This window comes from Syngnathoides biaculeatus, chromosome 13, assembly GCF_019802595.1.
Source record: "Syngnathoides biaculeatus isolate LvHL_M chromosome 13, ASM1980259v1, whole genome shotgun sequence".
Classification (NCBI taxonomy): domain Eukaryota; kingdom Metazoa; phylum Chordata; class Actinopteri; order Syngnathiformes; family Syngnathidae; genus Syngnathoides; species Syngnathoides biaculeatus.
Window position 1 is genome coordinate 16,720,899 of NC_084652.1, and position 19,728 is coordinate 16,740,626.

At 41.0% G+C, this 19,728-nt stretch overlaps 1 protein-coding gene across 1 annotated transcript in view; it reads right to left on the reverse strand.

The window, feature by feature from the left end:
- Positions 1 to 916: 916 nt before the first annotated feature.
- LOC133511224 (neuropilin-1a-like) overlaps positions 917 to 19,728 on the reverse strand; it is a 60,022-nt gene continuing 41,210 nt past the window's right edge. The window contains exons 7-18 of the mRNA XM_061839950.1: positions 19,153 to 19,308; positions 17,620 to 17,764; positions 16,208 to 16,383; positions 15,938 to 16,093; positions 14,092 to 14,236; positions 11,747 to 11,902; positions 10,783 to 10,827; positions 7,129 to 7,269; positions 6,487 to 6,785; positions 5,569 to 5,665; positions 5,437 to 5,481; positions 917 to 5,154 (exon numbers count right to left, since the gene is read on the reverse strand). Coding sequence (XP_061695934.1) covers positions 4,865 to 5,154; positions 5,437 to 5,481; positions 5,569 to 5,665; positions 6,487 to 6,785; positions 7,129 to 7,269; positions 10,783 to 10,827; positions 11,747 to 11,902; positions 14,092 to 14,236; positions 15,938 to 16,093; positions 16,208 to 16,383; positions 17,620 to 17,764; positions 19,153 to 19,308 — 1,851 coding nt within the window. The 3' untranslated portion in view covers positions 917 to 4,864. The remainder of the gene's footprint in view (positions 5,155 to 5,436; positions 5,482 to 5,568; positions 5,666 to 6,486; positions 6,786 to 7,128; positions 7,270 to 10,782; positions 10,828 to 11,746; positions 11,903 to 14,091; positions 14,237 to 15,937; positions 16,094 to 16,207; positions 16,384 to 17,619; positions 17,765 to 19,152; positions 19,309 to 19,728) is intronic.

Genomic DNA, 19,728 nt, shown 5'->3' on the forward strand with positions numbered 1-19,728 from the left:
CACACACACACACACACACACACACACACACACACACACCACACACACACACACACACACACACACACACACACACAATATAACTGTTTAATATATATTAAATGTGACAAGAATGTAATTGCATGTTTGTTTTTTAAAATATGCATACTAACAATTTTCCGATGGAGAAATGTGATGTAATTGCAAACTGAAAGTGCTTCTTGCAGCTGTCCCAACATTTTGTCTAAACTTTTGTCTTTTTTTATTTTTATTTTTCCTGTTCAGCTGTAGATCAAGCAGAGTGAAGAACTGTCTCCAGTTTATTTCAGAACAGTTTTAGAGCTTCCGCTGTGGTTTCCTAGCATTCTAATGTTTATTTGTTGAGAACCAGATTCAATCAGTTGAACCGAACAAAGTGTCTCAAAGGGAGAGAGAAACAAAGACAACGTAAACAGGATGTGAAAAGTAAATCATTACATACCTACAACGGTGAAACATTCAATATGAGTGTTGCATGAGACTGTAGGGCAGTGGTGCTCGATGTGTGGATCTCGAAGGTAGTGTTGGTCAATGGGATGGCCGAGTGACAAAAAATAGGTGTCAGGCTATTATTCATCCCGTTGCTTGATTCAGGTAAGCCCAATACATCCATTGGTCGCGTCGATTGACTGACAGTCAGTTTGACCAATCCTGGCCTTTTCTGACATGCCACCACACGTGCACGTAACTGCGCGTTATAGCAAGCTCGTGAGTTGGCCTCTAATTTATATCTTCTAAACATGATGGCATAAAAAGGAGTGGGGGAGCTGGAGCAAGTAACTAAATGAGACCTACCGTTACATGAGGGTTAGGATTAGGATTTGACCAAGCAAATTTGGAAAGACATCGCAGACTGGGAGTGTCTTTACTGCAGCTGAATGAGTCTACAGACGTGAGAGACACAGCATAGTTGTGCATTTTTATTGGGATGGTGCTTTCGGATATGATCGCAAAAGAGGAACTGTCACTTGTCTTGCCCATGAATGAATACACATGAGGAGAGGACATCAAAATTCATTAGATTTTTTTTTTTTTTAAAGAATATTGGCTGAATACAGGCTTATGGGAAATTTATGGCTTAAAACCATTGAATTGCCATGTAAGCAGCTCTGAAATCACTAATGAGCAATCACTTTGCTTTGCTTACTGAGAAATACAAAGCATGCATGATAAATAATACCCCCCTACACACACACACCACACCACCCAGATAGACCATGGGAGGTTGACTACCTGGGGCAAAACAGTTTGGGCACCCCTGTTGTAGCGCTACACCCTCTGAGCGAAGGACATAACAAGATGGGACAGGAGAAGAAGCATGCAGGACAAGGATCGTGAACCCGGCTATACAACTGAAATGTGCCGGGACTGACTACTGTAAGTAGGAGATTATCAAGATTATCAGTGAGAGGATACACAAGCAATTCACATATTCACGAGTTATTTGCCAAAATAAGTAAGTGGCGACACGCCCAGTGAAAGAGTCCCAAGGGTGTGTGGTGGCGGATACACGCAAGTGGATTAAAATTGACGGTTTTGCAGGCAGAACGACTACCAGAAGTGTCGTGTAGTTGCTGTGCCTGCAACGTGGAGCCTGAGGAGCCCACCCAAGGAATAAAACGGTGGGATCGGGCCCAGGGGGCAACCTGGAGGACAGGACATGTCCCACACCGAGAGACACGGGACGGTCCACTGCCCCCCCCCCCCACACACACACCACCACCACCAAAAGGAGAGTGGTCGTCCCTCTCGACAAGAAAATGATAAGGGGGCAGCCACATCTGAGCTTCCTCTACCAGAAACTGCTTGTGTTAATGAAACGTTATTAATAGTAACAATAAACAAAGAGTTCCCTATATGACATTTAATGCAAACATTTATTGATCAAATTGTTTGGAACGTAAAGTCTAAATGATTTGCAACAACACAGAGGAGATGAATCTGGACGCCCACCAGAAAGCACAAACTACTGTAGTCTCTTTCTCTCTTTTTTTTGAAATCACTTATTAGACACTTTTTAAGGCCGAGCTGCTGCTTTTCCATTGTTCATATTTTCTTTTTTTTTTCTGGAGTGGAAAACAACAACATTACAGAAGCAGGTTTAAAAAACAAGGAAATGTTACAAAAACATCAATTTGACAGCAAGCCGCCATTTTACCATCTAGAGAAATGTTTTTTTTTGTGAGAGATTGTACACCTTCACGGAAAGTATTTGTTAAATTATTATTTCAAAACAACATATAACGCCATCTTGTTTTCATACACCATAAAATCATCATAGCTTTTTTAAAATTTTACATTTCAGTGCAACATGTTTTTACTTAATCACATCCAGTGCTGCGGCATCCTTTCTTGTTCAGCGGCTCATTCAAGTCCATTTTTTTTATTGTTTACTCATGAAATAAAGTAATTTGGGGAAAAAAATTGAACAATATCATGGCTAATTCTTAAACAAAAGTGCACGGAACAAAAATATGTGGTGTTTTTGTTTTTTTTAAAAAAAAATTCTAAATCACATTTCCCTACAGCGGAACTTCCAAAAGTCTGCACAATTTTAAGCATCATCATGCATGATGTCAATAAATCTCACAAGACTTTAGTACAAATTTAAAGACAAAATGAGAAATACATGTAGCAGGAAGCGCATGACAAGGACATTTGCAAAAAAAAAAAAACTTCACAGAGTACATACAACATTGGTTGTTTTTTGAGGAAAAACTGATTTCAGGTGGTCCCTGAAGGTGACACTTGATTCAGAAATGGTTTCTCACTTGTGATTTGAGAATGTCCCTGAACGCAACAACGGTGTTTGTCGACAAGATATAAATGTAATGATAGGCTCTCTGTTAATCACTTGGTTGTTTTGTACAGGGAAAACTATGATTTTAAACCATCCCTGATTGCAACATCAAGACAACGCAGCCACTGTATGTTAAATAATCAACACACAAATCAATTTGAGCAAAGAAATGCAAATGTGATTAGCATGTGGCTGGAAGCAGAATGGCTAGCAAGGGAACAACAGAATTCATTTTGGTGCGTAGCTTTACTGTATAATAGTTTTACATCCGTCCATCTTTTGTACCGCTTATCCTCAATAGGGTTGCAGGAGTGCAAGACCCTATCCCAGCTGACTTTGAACAAGAGGCGAGCTACCAATCATAGACACATAACCATTCACACCTATGGGCAATTAGTTTTCAGTTTACCTCCATGTTTACTACATGTTTGTGGGTTGCAGGACGAAACTGAGTACCCAGAGAAAAACCCCACAGCCAGAGCCGGGATTTGAACACCGGTCCTCAGAACTGTGAGGCAGATGTGCTAACCACTAACCACATTGCCTAGTTTTACATGTAAAGATAAAGTCTTTTAAAATATTTTTGACACATTTGTGGAATTCCAAAAAGCCTGACAGAAATGTTTTTCTTTTTCTTGATGGTACCACTTTGATGCTGGACCAGATGATTTGGCGTGGGAATGTTTGTTTTGAAACTCAAACAACGAAGTCATCCAAAGGTTGCTTAGTTTCCCACTTTGGTGGTTCAGCTGTAATTTAAACTTCGAAAGTGAGCCCCTATGCACATAATGTGTGTGCGAGTGTGTGTGAGGATGCTGCAGCCATTTTGTAGTGTCACCCAAACAAACAGACAAGCCGTTGTCATGGCAACCAGCCTATAGAAAAGATAGAGACACTTGAGGTGTGAAGGCCTCCCTGTCGGGGGTCCAGTGTTACCCTGTACGAAAGCGCCGCTTCCCTTCCATTCCAAAAACACGCAAAGTCTTCACACACGCCCGCACACACAAATCACATTAAAAGACACACAAACATGGTGTGTGTGTGTGTTGTGTAAGACAACATATCAAATATAGAAGCACTAAAGAAAGGATACTGCTGCACTTTCCCGTGTAGAAAAACAACTCCCATAGAAATATATTAAAATTATGTACAATATGATAGAACGTGTGTACACGCGTGAGTGTGCGTGTGCTCTTAAAAGCCCAACCCCCCACACACACATGCAAGCATGAACACACACACAAGCATCACAAAATGGGAATTTGACCACACATAACATAAGCCAGACAGTAGTCACATTATTTCCTGAACCATCATCAAATGTATTTCGCCATGCTGAGACAACGTCTTAGTGTTTCAAAGGAATGCTGAGAAATTGTCCTCACTTTCGAACGCAGTACTGAGACGCCTTTAACAGAATGCTGAGGTGGTTTCACGCTCCGAGCGAACGCTGACAACTGTCGTCTTCAACTCAACGCTGACGCATTGCCTTCACGTTTCATTTGATCTTGACTCAATGTTGAGACGTTATTTTCACGTTTCACACGAAGACACAGCCTTCATATTTCAACTTAATACTGATATTGTCTTTAACTGAATGCTGAGATAGTCTCTTCACATTTCGACTGGACACTGAGACATTCTGTGTGTGTGTGTGTATAGAGGGGGGGGGACCCTGGATGAGACACTTGTGATGGTTGAAAAAAATAAAGAAGAATAGGCAAATTATAAAGAAAAGTGTTGGGGGATAAAAGGCACTATTAGAACACATACACAAACACACACACACGTGCACAAACTCACACATACGCATTTACTCGTGACTTGGTCTCATCACCAGCATGAGAAGAGTAACAGAACCCCCCCCAACAAAATCAACAAAAGAAAAGCCCCAAACAAATAGATTATCTTCTTCTTCTTCTGCTTTTGCTGTACAGTTAGTTTGCACAGAGTGCCTCTCGCAGGTCAGTCTGTAGCACTGCCGCTCCTGAGAAAGAAACGCCCACTCTGAAGTCCAACGGCGGCCCCTCCGCCGGGCCCCGCCCCTCACGCCTCCGAGTAGTTAGTGTGTGCATTGATCTTGTCCTTCTTCAGCTTGACGCCGTCCACCAGCTCGAAGTTGTAGTTTTCCAGCGCCGAGAGATTCCGCTCGGCCATGGCGGCGTGCGAGCACGCGCAGTACAGCACCACCCCGCACACGGCGCCCACGAACACCCCCAGGGCGGACATGGCGATGATGGTGATCAGGATGGGGTCCAGTGTCTTCAGCATACTGTCCGCCTCTCCCACGCCGCCGCCCAGCTCACCCGCTGCCTCTTCCGGAAGAGAGTCGATCGCTGAAAAAAAGACAAAAAAATCCATCAAAATGTATCAGTGCGGGCTGCACAATGCGGTGATGAAATCGTGGTGAAGCAGCATGTGGTTCATTTGTGACACATTACTGTTTCTAACCAAAAAGCACCACCTAGCCAGGAGGTATTAACTCAATATCATATTATGCAGAACTCGTGTTAATGATCTATCCCCAAATAGATGCCTTCTCCATCTGCAATTGAGTCAGTAAAACAAGCTCTACTGTTGTAAATAGCTAATTAAATAAATAAGAGGTATAAACGTACGCAGGATGATGATCTGCGTGGGAGGAGATGGAGGAACCTCTGGATCTTAAGAAGGAAAACCAGGTGTTAAGAATAAGACGAAACAAAAACAAAAAATCTGTTCGTGTTTAAAAGGGGGGCTGTAGTCCAAACCTTTGCAGTGGTCTGCGTTGCGTGGATTTAAAATGCGGATGTCGTCCACAGCCATGTGTCCTGTGCTAAGTCTGTCCGCAACGCCCTCCACAACCACCTGAAAACAGAACATTTGAGTCAAATATGTCCAGCGGGACATATGAAAGTGGGATTTTCCACTGTCCCTCAATTTAACACCAGATTGACGCACACATCAGGATTTTTAGTTTATTTGCGACAGACCCCGGATATCAAGATAATAAAAAGTATGTATTTATCAGTTTTGCGTGTAGTGCGCTCTGATAATCTCAACATAAAATGCTTCACACATAAGGATTCTGTAACGCCACCCATCGAGAATCCAGGGACAAAAACAGGCCAATTGTCTTTATGTATGTACTGGGCACAATTTAACATTTCATAGCACTTGTTTTGTTTGACAGAAGCCGTGAGTGAAAAGTATCATTTCAATCAGGGACCAGAAGGCAAGGCCACGAGGACATACTAAATGCAAACATTTACTGATTGGAATAATCACTCAGTTGTTGTGCGAAGAATGCTGTGTTTTCAGACTGCCTTCGAAGGCACCACTTGACTGAGCCAGATGGAAGCAGTTAAGGACTCTGGGAGCAATCACCTACTTGGAGTGTGAGGGAAAACTGTGCTTGTTACACTGTTATTGACGATGACAACAAAATCACAAAGCGAAAGATAATTTTAACAGTTTCATTTAAGGACATTTGCAACAACCACCCTGTTGTTGTGTAAGACGAAACAGTGATTTTAGAATACACCTGAAGGCAACACCTGACTGAGCGATATATCAAGGAATTTGGAGCAACTACACAACTGTTATGAGAAAAGTAAAAAAAAAAAAAAAAATTTAGACTTTCCCTGAAAGCAACAACAGGCAATAGCTTGCTAAGTATTTTGACTTACTCTATAAGCTTGATTGGATCTCGGTAGTAAAACTCGTCCTTCCCTCCATTGCGCCCCCTGGTGTCCACTAACTGTCCACAGGATGTTCCCCCTCCCTTCTTCGAGGTCTTGTTTCTCTTCCTGTCTGATGTGGAGCACCCCGGGGTGCTGGCCCAGCATGTGGTACCAGAAGGAAAAGCACAGCTCGGCGTGGGGCGCCGTCACGGGCAGACTGGACAGCCTGGCCACCCTCTCCGCATACTCTTCGCCATCTTCATCGCTTTCCGTCACATGCATGAGGATGAAGTTTCCCAAGCAGCCTGCAGGGGGCAGCACAGCACAACAAGACTCAGGAGACAGCGAGGGAACGTTAACTAAAGTATTTGGACGCGGACGACAGTGATAAAATGCGGACGAAAATATTTGAATACTGAGTGGGAAGGGAAAAGGGGGAAAATGAAGTCTACATACAAATAATGGGATATTGACAGAAATGACAAAAAAAAACCCTGTTTATATTTCCTCTTGTTGATTTATTGTGAGGATTTCTCAGCAGCAGTTTGCCTCTCTCAATGTTTTTTTTCAAAAACGCCTCCATCTTTTTGCTGAGAGAGTCAAAACCGACAAACCCAAGGACAACAATGGCGCGCACAAGTGTGTTACCCGTGTGGTCCAGCGTGGGTGCTCTGCGCGCCACCGCAGCGCCCGCGCCAGTCTGGATGAGCCACTCGGCACCCAAGCCCGCTTCCGCGGTCCAACCGCAGAAGGAGGCGGAGTCGAAGTTGCAGGCGAACCACACGTATTCTGCACACCACAAGAACAACAGGTGGTTACAACACGGAAGCTGACAAAGAGTCGTCCGTGGAAATGTTGGGCTTGATGAACGTGCACCAGGCTCACTGGACACTTAATTAGGTACACCAGCTGGAGCAAATGTAAAGCATTTACATCACGCAAATGATAATTGGGAAATGTCAACAAAATCAGAACACTCCAGTTCTGTAGGTGACCATAATTACAGGATGGTTTGTTCACGATAGCTCCATCTGACGGGTGTTGTGGGTCATGAATCCATTTAGCTATACATCCATCCATCCATTTTCTTCACTGCTTATCCTCACAAGGGTCACGGGAATGCTGGAGCCTATCCCAGCTATCAACGGGCATGAGGCGGGGTACGACACTAACTGGTTGCTACCCAATCGCAGGGCACATAGAGACAAACAACCATTCACATTCAGAATCACACCTGGGGGGAATTTAGAGTGTCCAATTAATGTTGCATGTTTTTGGGATGTGGGAGGAAACTGGAGTGCCTGGAGAAAACCCACGCAGGCACGGGGAGAACATGCAAACTCCACGCAGGGAGAGCTGGGATTGAACCCTGGTCCTCAGAACTGCGAGGCCAACGCTTTCCAGCTGCGTCACCGTGCCGACCTGTTTTTGGACAGTGTATGTAAACTTCTGGCTTCAACTGTAAAAGCACACAGAGGAGCAGACATTATCTGTTTGCACTTGGAATGCGAAAGGCCTGCTTGTAACAAAAATATTCCACAGCTTGTCGCAATGTACAGATGCAGAGGGGTGGAGGGCTGGGGGGGGTGAGGGTTGGGGGAGTGGTGCAGCACAATCAATTCTTCTGTAGATGCATAGCGGAGAGGAGCGCACAGAGGAAGGCGATGTGAACAGCTTTGAATAAGGGCCTCATTCACGTTTTACATTGGATTGTTTTACATTTATGTCATTATGATACCACTACTGGATTAGCGGACAAACACAAAATTCCTACTTATATACAAATTCATTCGTGTTTGGTTATCAAACGGGCCGAATCCTTTTTGGATGCATCCGATCCCGTTTGAAGGTCTTTTGTTTGTTAATAGGATGCAGAGATGAGCTTTGCTGGCTGTGTTGTCTTCCAGAGCGGTTGGCCTTGCGCTAATTAACACAGGAAGCTTTTATCTCGCTCAAAAGTATATATATTAAAAAAAAAAAATCTCAGCTTCTCTCCTGTCTTTTGCATTTTCTTCACCTCATCCGTTACCCCCCACCCCCCCTTTAGCTGTTTGAAAATTAAACAGCCCCCCGTGTTTATTCCAGGGATGCACTGTGTCCCAAGGGCTTGCTGAACTTTTGGTTTCGCTATTTCCATCATTTGTATCCCACTGGGACACTTTGAAAATGTGTGTTGATGTACAACCGAGTACTTCACCCCACAACATGGACAAAAAACGTGAACATCTCAGATTTTTTACAAATTCCATCCATCCATTTTCTTCACGAGTGTCGTGGGGAGTGCTGGAGCCTATCAGCTGTCAACAGGGCAGGAGGCGGGGTACACCTTGAACTGGTTGCCAGCCAATCGCAGGGCAAATCGAGACAAACAACCATTCACACTCACAATCACACCGAGGGGGAATTTAGAGTGTCCAATTAATGTTTCCGTGTTTTTGGAATGTGGGAGGAAACCAGCGTGCCTGGAGGAAACCCACGCGGGCACGGGGAGAACATGCAAACTCCACACAGCTGGGCCTGGGATTGAACCCGGCAGAACTTTTTTTTTACTAATCGGGTCTAAACACGGTTGTATTCAAACCATTGTTTTTTTTTCTTGAAAAATATTATACAATCCTGACGTCTGACTTTTTTCCCGGGAAATTAAACTTAATAAATAAAATAAATTTTCTACTATAAAACAAAAACTTTTACTCACACTTGTTTCCTCATAAAACATGATTAAAAAAAGGTGGCACGGTGATAAGATGGTAAAGCGTTGGCCTCACAGTTCTGAGGACCCTGGTTTGATCCCGGCCCCGCCTGTTTGGAGTTTGCATGTTCTCCCTGTGCCTGCGTGGGTTTTGTCCGGGCACTCCGGTTTCCTCCCACATCCCCAAAATATGCAACATTACCTGGACACACTAAAAAATTGCCCCTAGGTGTGATTGTGAGTGTGACTGTTGTCTGTTTCCATGTGTCCATGTGCCCTGTGATTGTCTGGCAGGGTGTACCCCGACTCCTGCCCGTTGACAGCTGGGATAGGTTCCAGCACTCCCCACGACCCTCATGAGGATAAGGGGCAAAAGAAAATGGATGGATGATTAAAAATAAAGCCCTTTCCTGACCTTTTGGTATCAACTGTTTTCTTAAAAAAATAGTGGTGATAAAAATCTATGTATATACTGTATATTTTCACAAGATTGCATCTTTCTCCCCCCAAATTAAGGGAGTGATTAAACTGTAATTCATGACCATTTTTTTGTTTTGAACATTTTTTTCTTTAAAAACATATTTATCTGAGAAAAACTAATATTTAAAAGTTTTCTTCCCAAAATGTGTATTATTTTTTTAATTTGTAATTTTTTTCCAAATTATTATTATTCTCTCTAATGTTTTATAATCTACCTTTACACTTTTTCCTTCAATTTGTTTTTCACAAAGATTTTTTCCAAAACCCTTTTCTTGACATTTTAGTGAAAACACAGTTTAAAAAATACAATTGGGAAAAAAATGTGATAGAAAAGAAAAGTTATTTTCAATCAGTTCAGCCTTTTCACCCCATGCTGGATTGGCCAAAGTTAATTTGATCTTCAAAAACTTATTAACCACATTTTTGTCTTTCTTTTTTTTTTTTTTTCCCAAAAACAGCACAACTCTAGCAGCGGATTGGCGCAACTGGTTAGAGCGTTGGCCTCACATTTCTGAGGTCCCGGGTTCAATCCCGGCCTGTTTGGATGTTCTCCCTGTCCCTGCATGAGTTTTCTATGGGCAATCTGGTTTCCTCCCATATCCTAAAAACATGCAAACTTTAATTGGACACTCTAAATTGCCCCTAGATGTGATTGTGAGGGTGAATGGTTTTTGTCTGTATGTGACTCTTGTGAGGATAAGCAGCTGAAGCTAAGAAAAATGAATGGATGGATGGATGGATATTTGAGTAAAAACAGCAGACAACTGGTTAGAGCGTCTCGCTCACAGTTCTGAGGACTGTGGTTCGACCCCAGGCCCAGCCTGTGTGGAGGCAGGTTAATTGAAGACTCTAAATTGTCCATACGTGTGAATGTGAGTGTAGATGTTTGTTTGTTGGCATTTGCAAATCAGAAACAATTACTTCTTAATTCTTAAAATAATGTTATATATTTTCGATACAGATGTATAAGTTTAACTTTCGACTTTAACTTTTTTGTTTGTTTATTACCTGTGGCCGTTTTGTCCATTTTAAAAATGAAATATGCCCTTTGAAAATGGAAAGACATTTCTGCTTTTAATGACAACAGTTTTGGCCAAACATGAAGATGAACGAGGAGGCAGGAAGCTGACCTGGTATGAAGTCCACCACGGGGTCAGCAGGTGTGATGCCTCCTGCTGCATGCACATGGAACACACACACACAAAAAAGGTCGAGATCAGCGGGTTAGGGTTACAACCCCCCACACACGTCAACGCCTCATCTCTTTGGTTGACTTTTTCAATTTCAACATGTGCAACTTTTTGAAATACATAGGAATTTTATTCTAGTATACATACATCCAATATAGCAATCATACCCTCTCAAGATTCACATATTTTTAACAATAAAAAAACATTATTATAATTTTTTTTACTGAAAGAAAGGGTTACTAAAATGCAAAAAAAAAAAAATTCCCCTTTAAAAATGTTTTTGCTTGAAGAAAATATTTCTTCTGGAAAAATTACAATGTTTTTTTTTAAAAAAAACATCTAATACAAACATTTTAAAAAAATTATTGAGCTTTAATATACTTCTATCTATCTATCTATCTATCTATCTATTATCTATCTATCTATTATCTATCTATCTATCTATCTATATCTATCTATCTATCTATCTATCTATCTATCTATCTATCTATCTATCTATCTATTATCTATCTATCTATCTATCTATCTATCTATCTATCTATCTATCTATCTATCTATCTATCTATCTACAAAAATATCCTAAATATATTACTTCTTTGTGACAAACGATGTTTTTCTTGTGAAAAAAAATCTCCTAAATTAAATAGAAATACTAATACAACTCAAGAAATATGTATTCTTCATTTTTATCCCAGTTTCACTTACCAAGAAAAAAAAAACTTTCTGAAAAAAAAGAGTTTTTTCCTCAACAAAAAAAAAAATGCATGACACGTTTGTCTATAATGACCTGAATGCAATTGTAATTGAATAAAAAAAGAAAGAAAGGTTACAGTAAAATGAGATTGGTGGCTTGGGTGTCACCAGCCAATAACTTATAAAATGAATTTCCATTTCCAAAGATTACCTGTCACCGAGTAGTAGTCCTTGGGAGTGTCAGCATCGGGGTTGGTGAATGTTGTGGTGACGGGCACCGTTTGGGGTGACGTGGTAGTCGCTCCAAACGTGGTGGAGGCAAGCAGAGTGGGGAGTGGTGTGGTGGGCAAGGAAGTGGTTGTGATGTCTGAGGAGGGAGAGAGATTTAAAAAAAAAACCCGTCAGACAAAACTAAGCTTGCTCAAAGAAATCACCTGAAGAAGCTCTGATTATATGACACAAACATGAAAAAATGCCCCCAAAAAAACTCATTTCCCAGCACTTAATCGCTGTTCGTTCGACACTTGACGTTCATTCAACGCTTGACTGAGAAAAAAAAAGGCTTCCTGTGCTCACACCGACATTTCAATTTAAGGCGCGCATGTCTTATTTTAATCCTCCACAGCACCCCCCCACCTGCTTCCTTTAATTACACGCAAATAAACGCTTTCTTTTTCTTCCAGCCAGCGTATGCTAATTCAAGTACAATTCGCTTCATTTCCATTCGCAGACAATACAAAAGTACCAAGGGGAGAAAGAAAATGAAGGGACAATATAAAAGACAACAATGTAGCAGAATTTCTCGTTTCCGTTTCTTTCACAATATTACAATAAAAGAAGTTTGATTTTCTTTGACAAAAACTTACATTTATCTGGTAGAAAAACAAATTCCTTAAAAAAATGCAGCACAAATGAAAGAAAAAAAGGTCTAATCTGATTAGAATTATGTTTTCCCCAAAAGATATTTTTCTATAAAGATTTTTATTCATCTTGCAAAAAAATATATTAAAACCTTTTTCTAAATAAGTCATGAGTCAAGCGAAAAGTTGTACAATCACAAGAACAATGTTTTCTTTTCAAGACTAAAAAATTATTGTATTGTAATAAAAAGTTGTGAAAAATGCAAGACAGAATTTGTATTATTTCTTCAAGAAATTCATCATTATTTCCACAGTAAAAATAATGCCATAAAAAAAGAATAGAATTTTTTTAGGGGGAGGGGGAGAAAAATACACACTTTTCTTTCTTTTTTCTTATAAAAAGAAAAGGCTTGCATTTTTTTTTTGCGGCAAATAAAGGGGAAGGAAACCCAGTCACAGGCCGCTGGCATTTTAAGGAATATTATTTTATACAATATAGTGTGTATTTCATCAAATTCATTTATGAAATTTTCCTCAGTGCGGTACTGACCAGTAGTATCGCACATTGAATTGATTTACCCTGCAAATCCAGAAAAATGGGTGTTATGGCTTTAACAATTCAGTGTTCTATCACTTGCGAAACAAAATACGGATGTTTAGTAATATTCGTCAGCTCTCCGTCATTTAAAGATTAACGTTTGTCATGAAAAGCCCAAGGAAAAAGTGTTGAAGTTTGAAAATCAACATCATGAACAGAGGCTAAGCTAACAGAAACTGATATTATAGAAGGGCTGTAGGCACAGAATGGCAGCCCCACCCAGGGCAGCTCTAGCTACGTGAGTAATCTATTTATTTATTTACTTAGTAATTAATCATCACTTGAGCTGTGGAATGAATGAATAATATATAACATGTACAACTATAAAGTGTCTTTGAGTCCCGTGAAAAGTGCAATATATGTTGAACGCTTTATTAAGTATGATTAATAAAGAAGCTAGCATATGGCTAACATTTGTGCAACTGTTTGTACTGTATTCAACTGATCACAGAACTCAAGTGACATACATTAAACTGTTTTTTTTTTATGTTTTACATGTGTGCATCAAAATGCATTTTTTTTTTACATTAAATAATGCGAGACATGGACAAGACGTGCACACACAAGGTCTCTGAATTTTCAGGTCACTGGTGAGCAGCGTGAGCTGCTACCTGAGTGTAGCATGACCGTGTTATGCTGAGCTTCTGTTTCCTGTCAAGCTCTCTGTTATGTCACCATATTTACAGCCCTTGAAATCACAGTGATATTTTCCAGACAAGTGTATTTCGGATTCAATAAAAATATAATCTTTCCAAATATGAAGCCACACAATAGGCCATTTTGACGTAAAATCCGAAACCACACAATTATGCAACATGTTGCAGGAAAAGATAAATAACTATGTTTATTATATTATGACACAAGCTATGTCCACAGGATTCTTTTTGTTTGTTTATAACTGTATTACCGAATTATGTATTAAAAACAGACAACAAGCTAATATAGGCTAAAACACATATGAAAGAGTCTAATATAGGCTAAAATCCAGCTAAGAGAGGCTGACATAGGTTAACACACCTAAAAAGGGTAACATAGTCAAAAAGACAGCTAAGAGAGGCTTTAGTAATAATAAATTAGTGTATGTCCATATTTACTCACCGTCCAATTCGCAGCCCAACAGCTCCAGTCGTAGGCCCAGACCCTCCACGGTGGCTCTCTCTGGGTAGATCCGGACAAAACGTGTCAGCAGAGGACCCACCGACCTCAACTCAGGTGTGTCGTGGTTTTGATTGCCTGAGAAAATCTGACAAACATTGGAGAGACCAACACAAATTAAGCAGACATTCATTACTGGTAAATACTTAGGGGATGTCGGGATGTTGAAGGGGATGTGATGCTTAAAAAGACAGGGAAATTGTGCCAAATATGATTTACTAGTCCACATTATTGAATATTAAGTTTGAGTGAGGAACATCCACCACATTGTCGGCAGTCAAGCAGTGGCAGCCCCCCTCAGTGAACCCCCTTCGGTGCCACCATATGGAAGACATGGAGCAAGATGTGGTTCCAAAGCAGAAGGCTCAGGAGGGGATATGGACTGTGCAAAGCAATGATATAGATTTCCTCTCCAGGGTGGGAATTAAAGCAACTCTGAAGACCCAAGGGCCTTTTTCACGCGGTCTTATTTAATCCAATGTGCTCACCCGACATTCCAAACACAAAGAGCACCTGTCAATCATGTAATGTCCACACTTAATTCTACACCAGAAACTGCTATGATGTATATCCCAAGGACAACCATGGTCTGACTACAAGACAGGCTAACACAAGGCTACCACCGATTAAAATGTAGATAAGAGACGCTAACACAAGGTTAACACATTCCATAGGTACAAAAAACAAACACTGCTGACAAAAACGATTAAATTAACAAAGCTACATGAGGCTAAATTAAGCTAACATAGGTGAAAACAAACCAAAAAGAGGTTAGCACTGGGAAAATATAGACTAAAGATACCAAACGAAATACATACTCCAGACAGAACAGCTGAAATTACAAACCTACAGATGAGGCTAAAATAGTTCTAAAAGAGTCCAATACAGGTTCAGGTAGATGAAACAGCCAAGAGAGCCCCAAGTGAGCCTTAACAGTCAATGATACTAAAACAAAGAAACACTGCTTATAAAAGTAAATACTTGTGTAAAGACAGAAGTTTCCATAGTTCTAAGACATAGCTTAGAGATAAATATGCACACAGGGACATATACTTTAGATACAAATCTTTAGATGAGACAAGACAGCAAAGACAGGCTGCCATTTTATTTTAACCGAACTGCACACCAGTGTGAGCGAATGTCGCCACAATCAGCACTTCAACTTGTGTGCTGTCACAAGTCTCTGACTTGGTTCACTCACCGTTGTGAGAAATTTGACAGAATATTCCCTCAAACACAAGATCACATGACCTATCTACTGAGTCCACGTCACATCACAGTAAGAATAAACGTTTCACGTCCACCAGCTCTAATGTATAATTGACTTCTTGTTGGCGTTAACTTACCATTAAATGTGGGACAAAGGCAGAATCGCAGCGAAAAAAAAAACAAAAAGAAAACTACAAAGAGCTCATGAATAATAATAATAATAACCACAAACATGAGTGACTATTATTACAGACTTTGGAAATGTCAGTCTCCAACAGTTTAAAAAGTTAGTTAGCTTGAGGCTAAAATGTGAGTTGGAGAGGCTATCGGAGAAATTCTGAATACAGTTTTAGTAAGTATTGTTGTAAAACACAGTATCTGTATATGCATATTGTAAAAACTGTATGTATTAGGTTTGGCGACAGAGTGGGAGCCGCCTAGGTCTTGCTAGCTTTAAACCCGGAGTAAATGTAAAGTTTGTGTGTGAAAGCTCATGAACAAAACAAGTCGCTGACTGTCAGCCACTCATGGAAGTTGCTGAAGTTGCTCAGTGGTTTAACAGAAGTTTTAGTGGACCGACCTTGGGCCGAGTAGTGTTGTCCTCGTTGACCAGTGTCCAGACTTCTCCGTCCAAACTGTGTCCAACTTTGAACTTCTTCATGAAGACGTTCTTGTCGTAGTGTTTGCCGCCCTGAATCACCACGCCGGTGAACATCTTCTCCTGGCCTAGGTCCACCTGACAAGATGCAGTGATTACTAAAATGTCTTACATTATTGCTACTGATCACTCCATCAGTCATAACTCATGGCTCTTAACCCTAAACCCTCACCGCGGTAAGGTGGTAGTTACCTGCAGCCATTCGTTCCTGAAGGGCTGCCTGGTCTGCTGGCCTGTCCAACCTGACCTGCCCGTCAACAAACGGGCATTCTCGGCCACCCAGCCCCGGTTGGCATAGGATGAGGCACTGATCTGTCCATCCGAGATCTGACCCGACACCATGCCCAACATTCCTGAACACGGGTAGTCTGCACAGAGAGAAAAACAGTGGGTTTCTATGGCTCTACTGTCTGGAAGGAAGATACTGTATAATACAGTATACGGTATACAGGTAATCGATACCACCTTGAGTGTCTTGGTCTTAAAATCCTATTAATCCATTCCAGCCCCCCTCCAAAAGAAAAATACCCCCAAAATTTTGAGTTGGGATTTTTAAATAAGAAAAAAACATTAATCCACTGTATAAAAAAGAAAAAACAAAACAATTAAAAAAATGTAAAAGTGTAATTTCACACTGTACATACTGCAGCATTTATGTGTTTGGTGTGTGCTTTAAAGGGATGTGGCATAGTGAATGACGGCAGAATCAAGAGACAAAGTCATTCCTTGTGAGTGTTTATTTTTGACTGTCCCTTTCAATAAATGACTGAAAGTGCATTGGCAACTTTCTGAATTCGTTGAAAAGAATCATCTGGAAAAAGTGTTGACCAGTGGGTCTCTCGCTCATTTCGATGACGTTTACCTAGGACATTTTCGTCCTTGGATCGTACTTAATAAAACGGCTGGCAACAACCACTGCTCCTCTGTCGCCAACCATGCCTTTCACTTCCCACTCACCCTTCTCTTCGCATAGTTGCCAAGCCAAATGAACATAATTGTTATTATTCTTTACATAATGTACTTTGAATGCGTATTTCTGGGAGGGGGGTGGGGCTTGGAACGGATTAGCCTATTTACATGTAAAAAGCGCTTCTACATATGAAAAAAAAAAAACCCAACATTCAGGAATGACCTCTGGAACCAATTAATTTCGTGAGTAGAGGTACCACTGTACTATCCTTGACTTCTTATTTTAAAGCCATCCATCATATTCTTGTATGTACAAATATGATAGGGCGATTCAATATTTACATGGTTTCAGAGTCACAATGGCTCTCCGAGTGAAACTGCAGCTACAAAGTGGGCCACAACAAGACAATAAGTTTGACACCACTGCTCAAAATCCAGGTACTACTTTTTGTGATTTTTATGGTCTGGACTGTGAGTATCAGTGTGGCTGGGAACATGTTGTGAGTTGAAAGCGTCATCTCGGGGGCGTTTGACTCCGACAGACTTGCTGGCTGTTGCATCTGAGGCCACTCGACCCGGAGGCTATGCTACAATCTGTTCGACAGAGTGGACGCTCTGCTTTCCAGGAAACACACTCAGACATCACTTGTGCATGGAGTTCTTCCCTTTAAAAAAGATAAATGGACTACTGGTACCTGATGTTCTGCAGCCGTAGAGCTCAAAGCGCATGCAGATGCCTTGTTCCCAGGACATGGGCCGGATGCGAATGTAACGAGCCAGAGTCTGCTTGGGCAGCAACGAGCGAGCCTCATCTGTCGGGTTGTGGTTCCCCTGGAAGATCTGAAAACGAGAAGAAAGAATTGTGGTTGTCTGTTGGTAGCAATTAGACAAAACCTTTTGGACAAGTTTCTCTTTGATGGACCCCTCAAAATACTGTAGTGAAAATTAGCCTTAAATGTTCGCTTTGAACCAAGATGAGAAACTTTGTTTTTTAGTGTGACTTCTTGAGAGTTCTTTTGTGGGTTTACTTACGATCAGTATCCAGCCATTTTATGAGCAGGCATTCTCGAGCCAATCTTAGCTATCTTCGGGCGAGAGGCGGGGTACACCCTGAACTGGTCACCAGCCAATCGCATAGCACAACAAACAACCAATCACACTCACATCTACGCCCAATTTGGAGTCTTCAATCATCTTATTATACTTTTTGGATGTGGGAGGAAATCGCAGTACCTGGAGAAAGCCCATGCAGGCATGGAGAGAAAATGCAACCTCCACAAAGGTGAGGCTGGGATTTGAACCTCACTTCTCAAAACTGTGAGGCAGATGTGCAAACCACTCAAGCACAAATATGTACACAAGGAGCAACATGGCCCATTCAGGCAATACAGTGTGGGAATTAAAAAAAAAAAAAAAAACAAAAAACAAACTAAAACAACGCCAACTCTGGAAAACACTGATTCATATATTTGGGACAGTTAGAAAGTTAGAGTAAGCCTCTCATTAGCAGTATTTATTAAAGTAATTCAATTGCAATAAATCTATTCAATTACAGGCGGTTAGCACCGGGGTGGAACGGTGACACGACTGGGTAGAGCATTAGCCTCACATTTCAAAGGACCGGTGTTCAAATCCCGGACCCGCCTCTGTGGAGTTTGCATGTTCTCCCTGTGCCTGCGTGGGTTTTCTCAGGGTACTCTTGTTTCCTCCCACATCCCAAAAACATGCATTCATTGGAGATTCGCAATCATGGGTGTCAAACTTATTTTTCTCAGGTGCCACAATATTGTTCTGGTTTCGCTCAGAGGGTCGTTATGACTGTGAAACAAAAATATGTAGTCATCTCATCATATTTACATAATCAATTTATGAACGAGTTTTAGAATCAGAAATCAAGGGTAATGTGTTTTTCAACTATTCATGTTTGGGTACACAAAAATACTTGTAATATCTCAATTTTATCATTTATCATATATGACAGTTTGAAATTTTGGTACTGATTTTTACAAGAATTATGAAAATTGCACCTCTAGATTTGTCTTCGTGCGCCACATAAAATCATGTTGCGGGCCACATCTGGCACTCGGGCCTTGAGTTTGAAACTTGTGTTCTAAATTGTCCCTAGGTGTGATTGTGAGTGCGGCTGTTTTGTCTCCATGTGCCCTGCGATTGGCTGGCAACCAGTTCAAGATGGGCTAATGAGGACTAACAAAGTGGTGAATACTAACCTTCTGTTTGGAACCATCCTTCACCGTCACCCAATCCTCTCCGTTGGAGCTCAGGTCCACCTTGTAGGAGCGAACAAAATAGTGCTTCTTGGTCTCTTTAGAGATGGCTCCTTGTGTGCTGATGGCCGTGACGAATCTAAGGAAGCCCAAGTCCACCTACGAGTAAGAATGAGAATAACTGTAAAGCAACTGGAGGTTTACAGTTGTACTGCAACAAGAAATTATGGTGGGTGTCTCTCATGAGTAGACCCATAAAATGTCTAAATAAACCAGGTGCAAAACGACAAGAATTCTGCCATTTTGGGCATTTACAGAAGTCCTTTAAAGACAAATTTGTCCTATAGACTTTGTCTGATCTCTACCAAATTTGATATGCATATAGTAGTTGGATGCTCAACTCCCAAGAAAATGACTTTTCACCGTTGTGTGAGGGCAAAGCATAGCTGCAAAGTTAATAGATTTATCATAAAACCCGACTTGATAATTCTTTTAAAATTCAGCCCCCAAAGTGAGTTTTAACTGGCAACATGAAGTCTGGTAGACATTTCAATCATGATAAGAAACAAGAAATTCTTA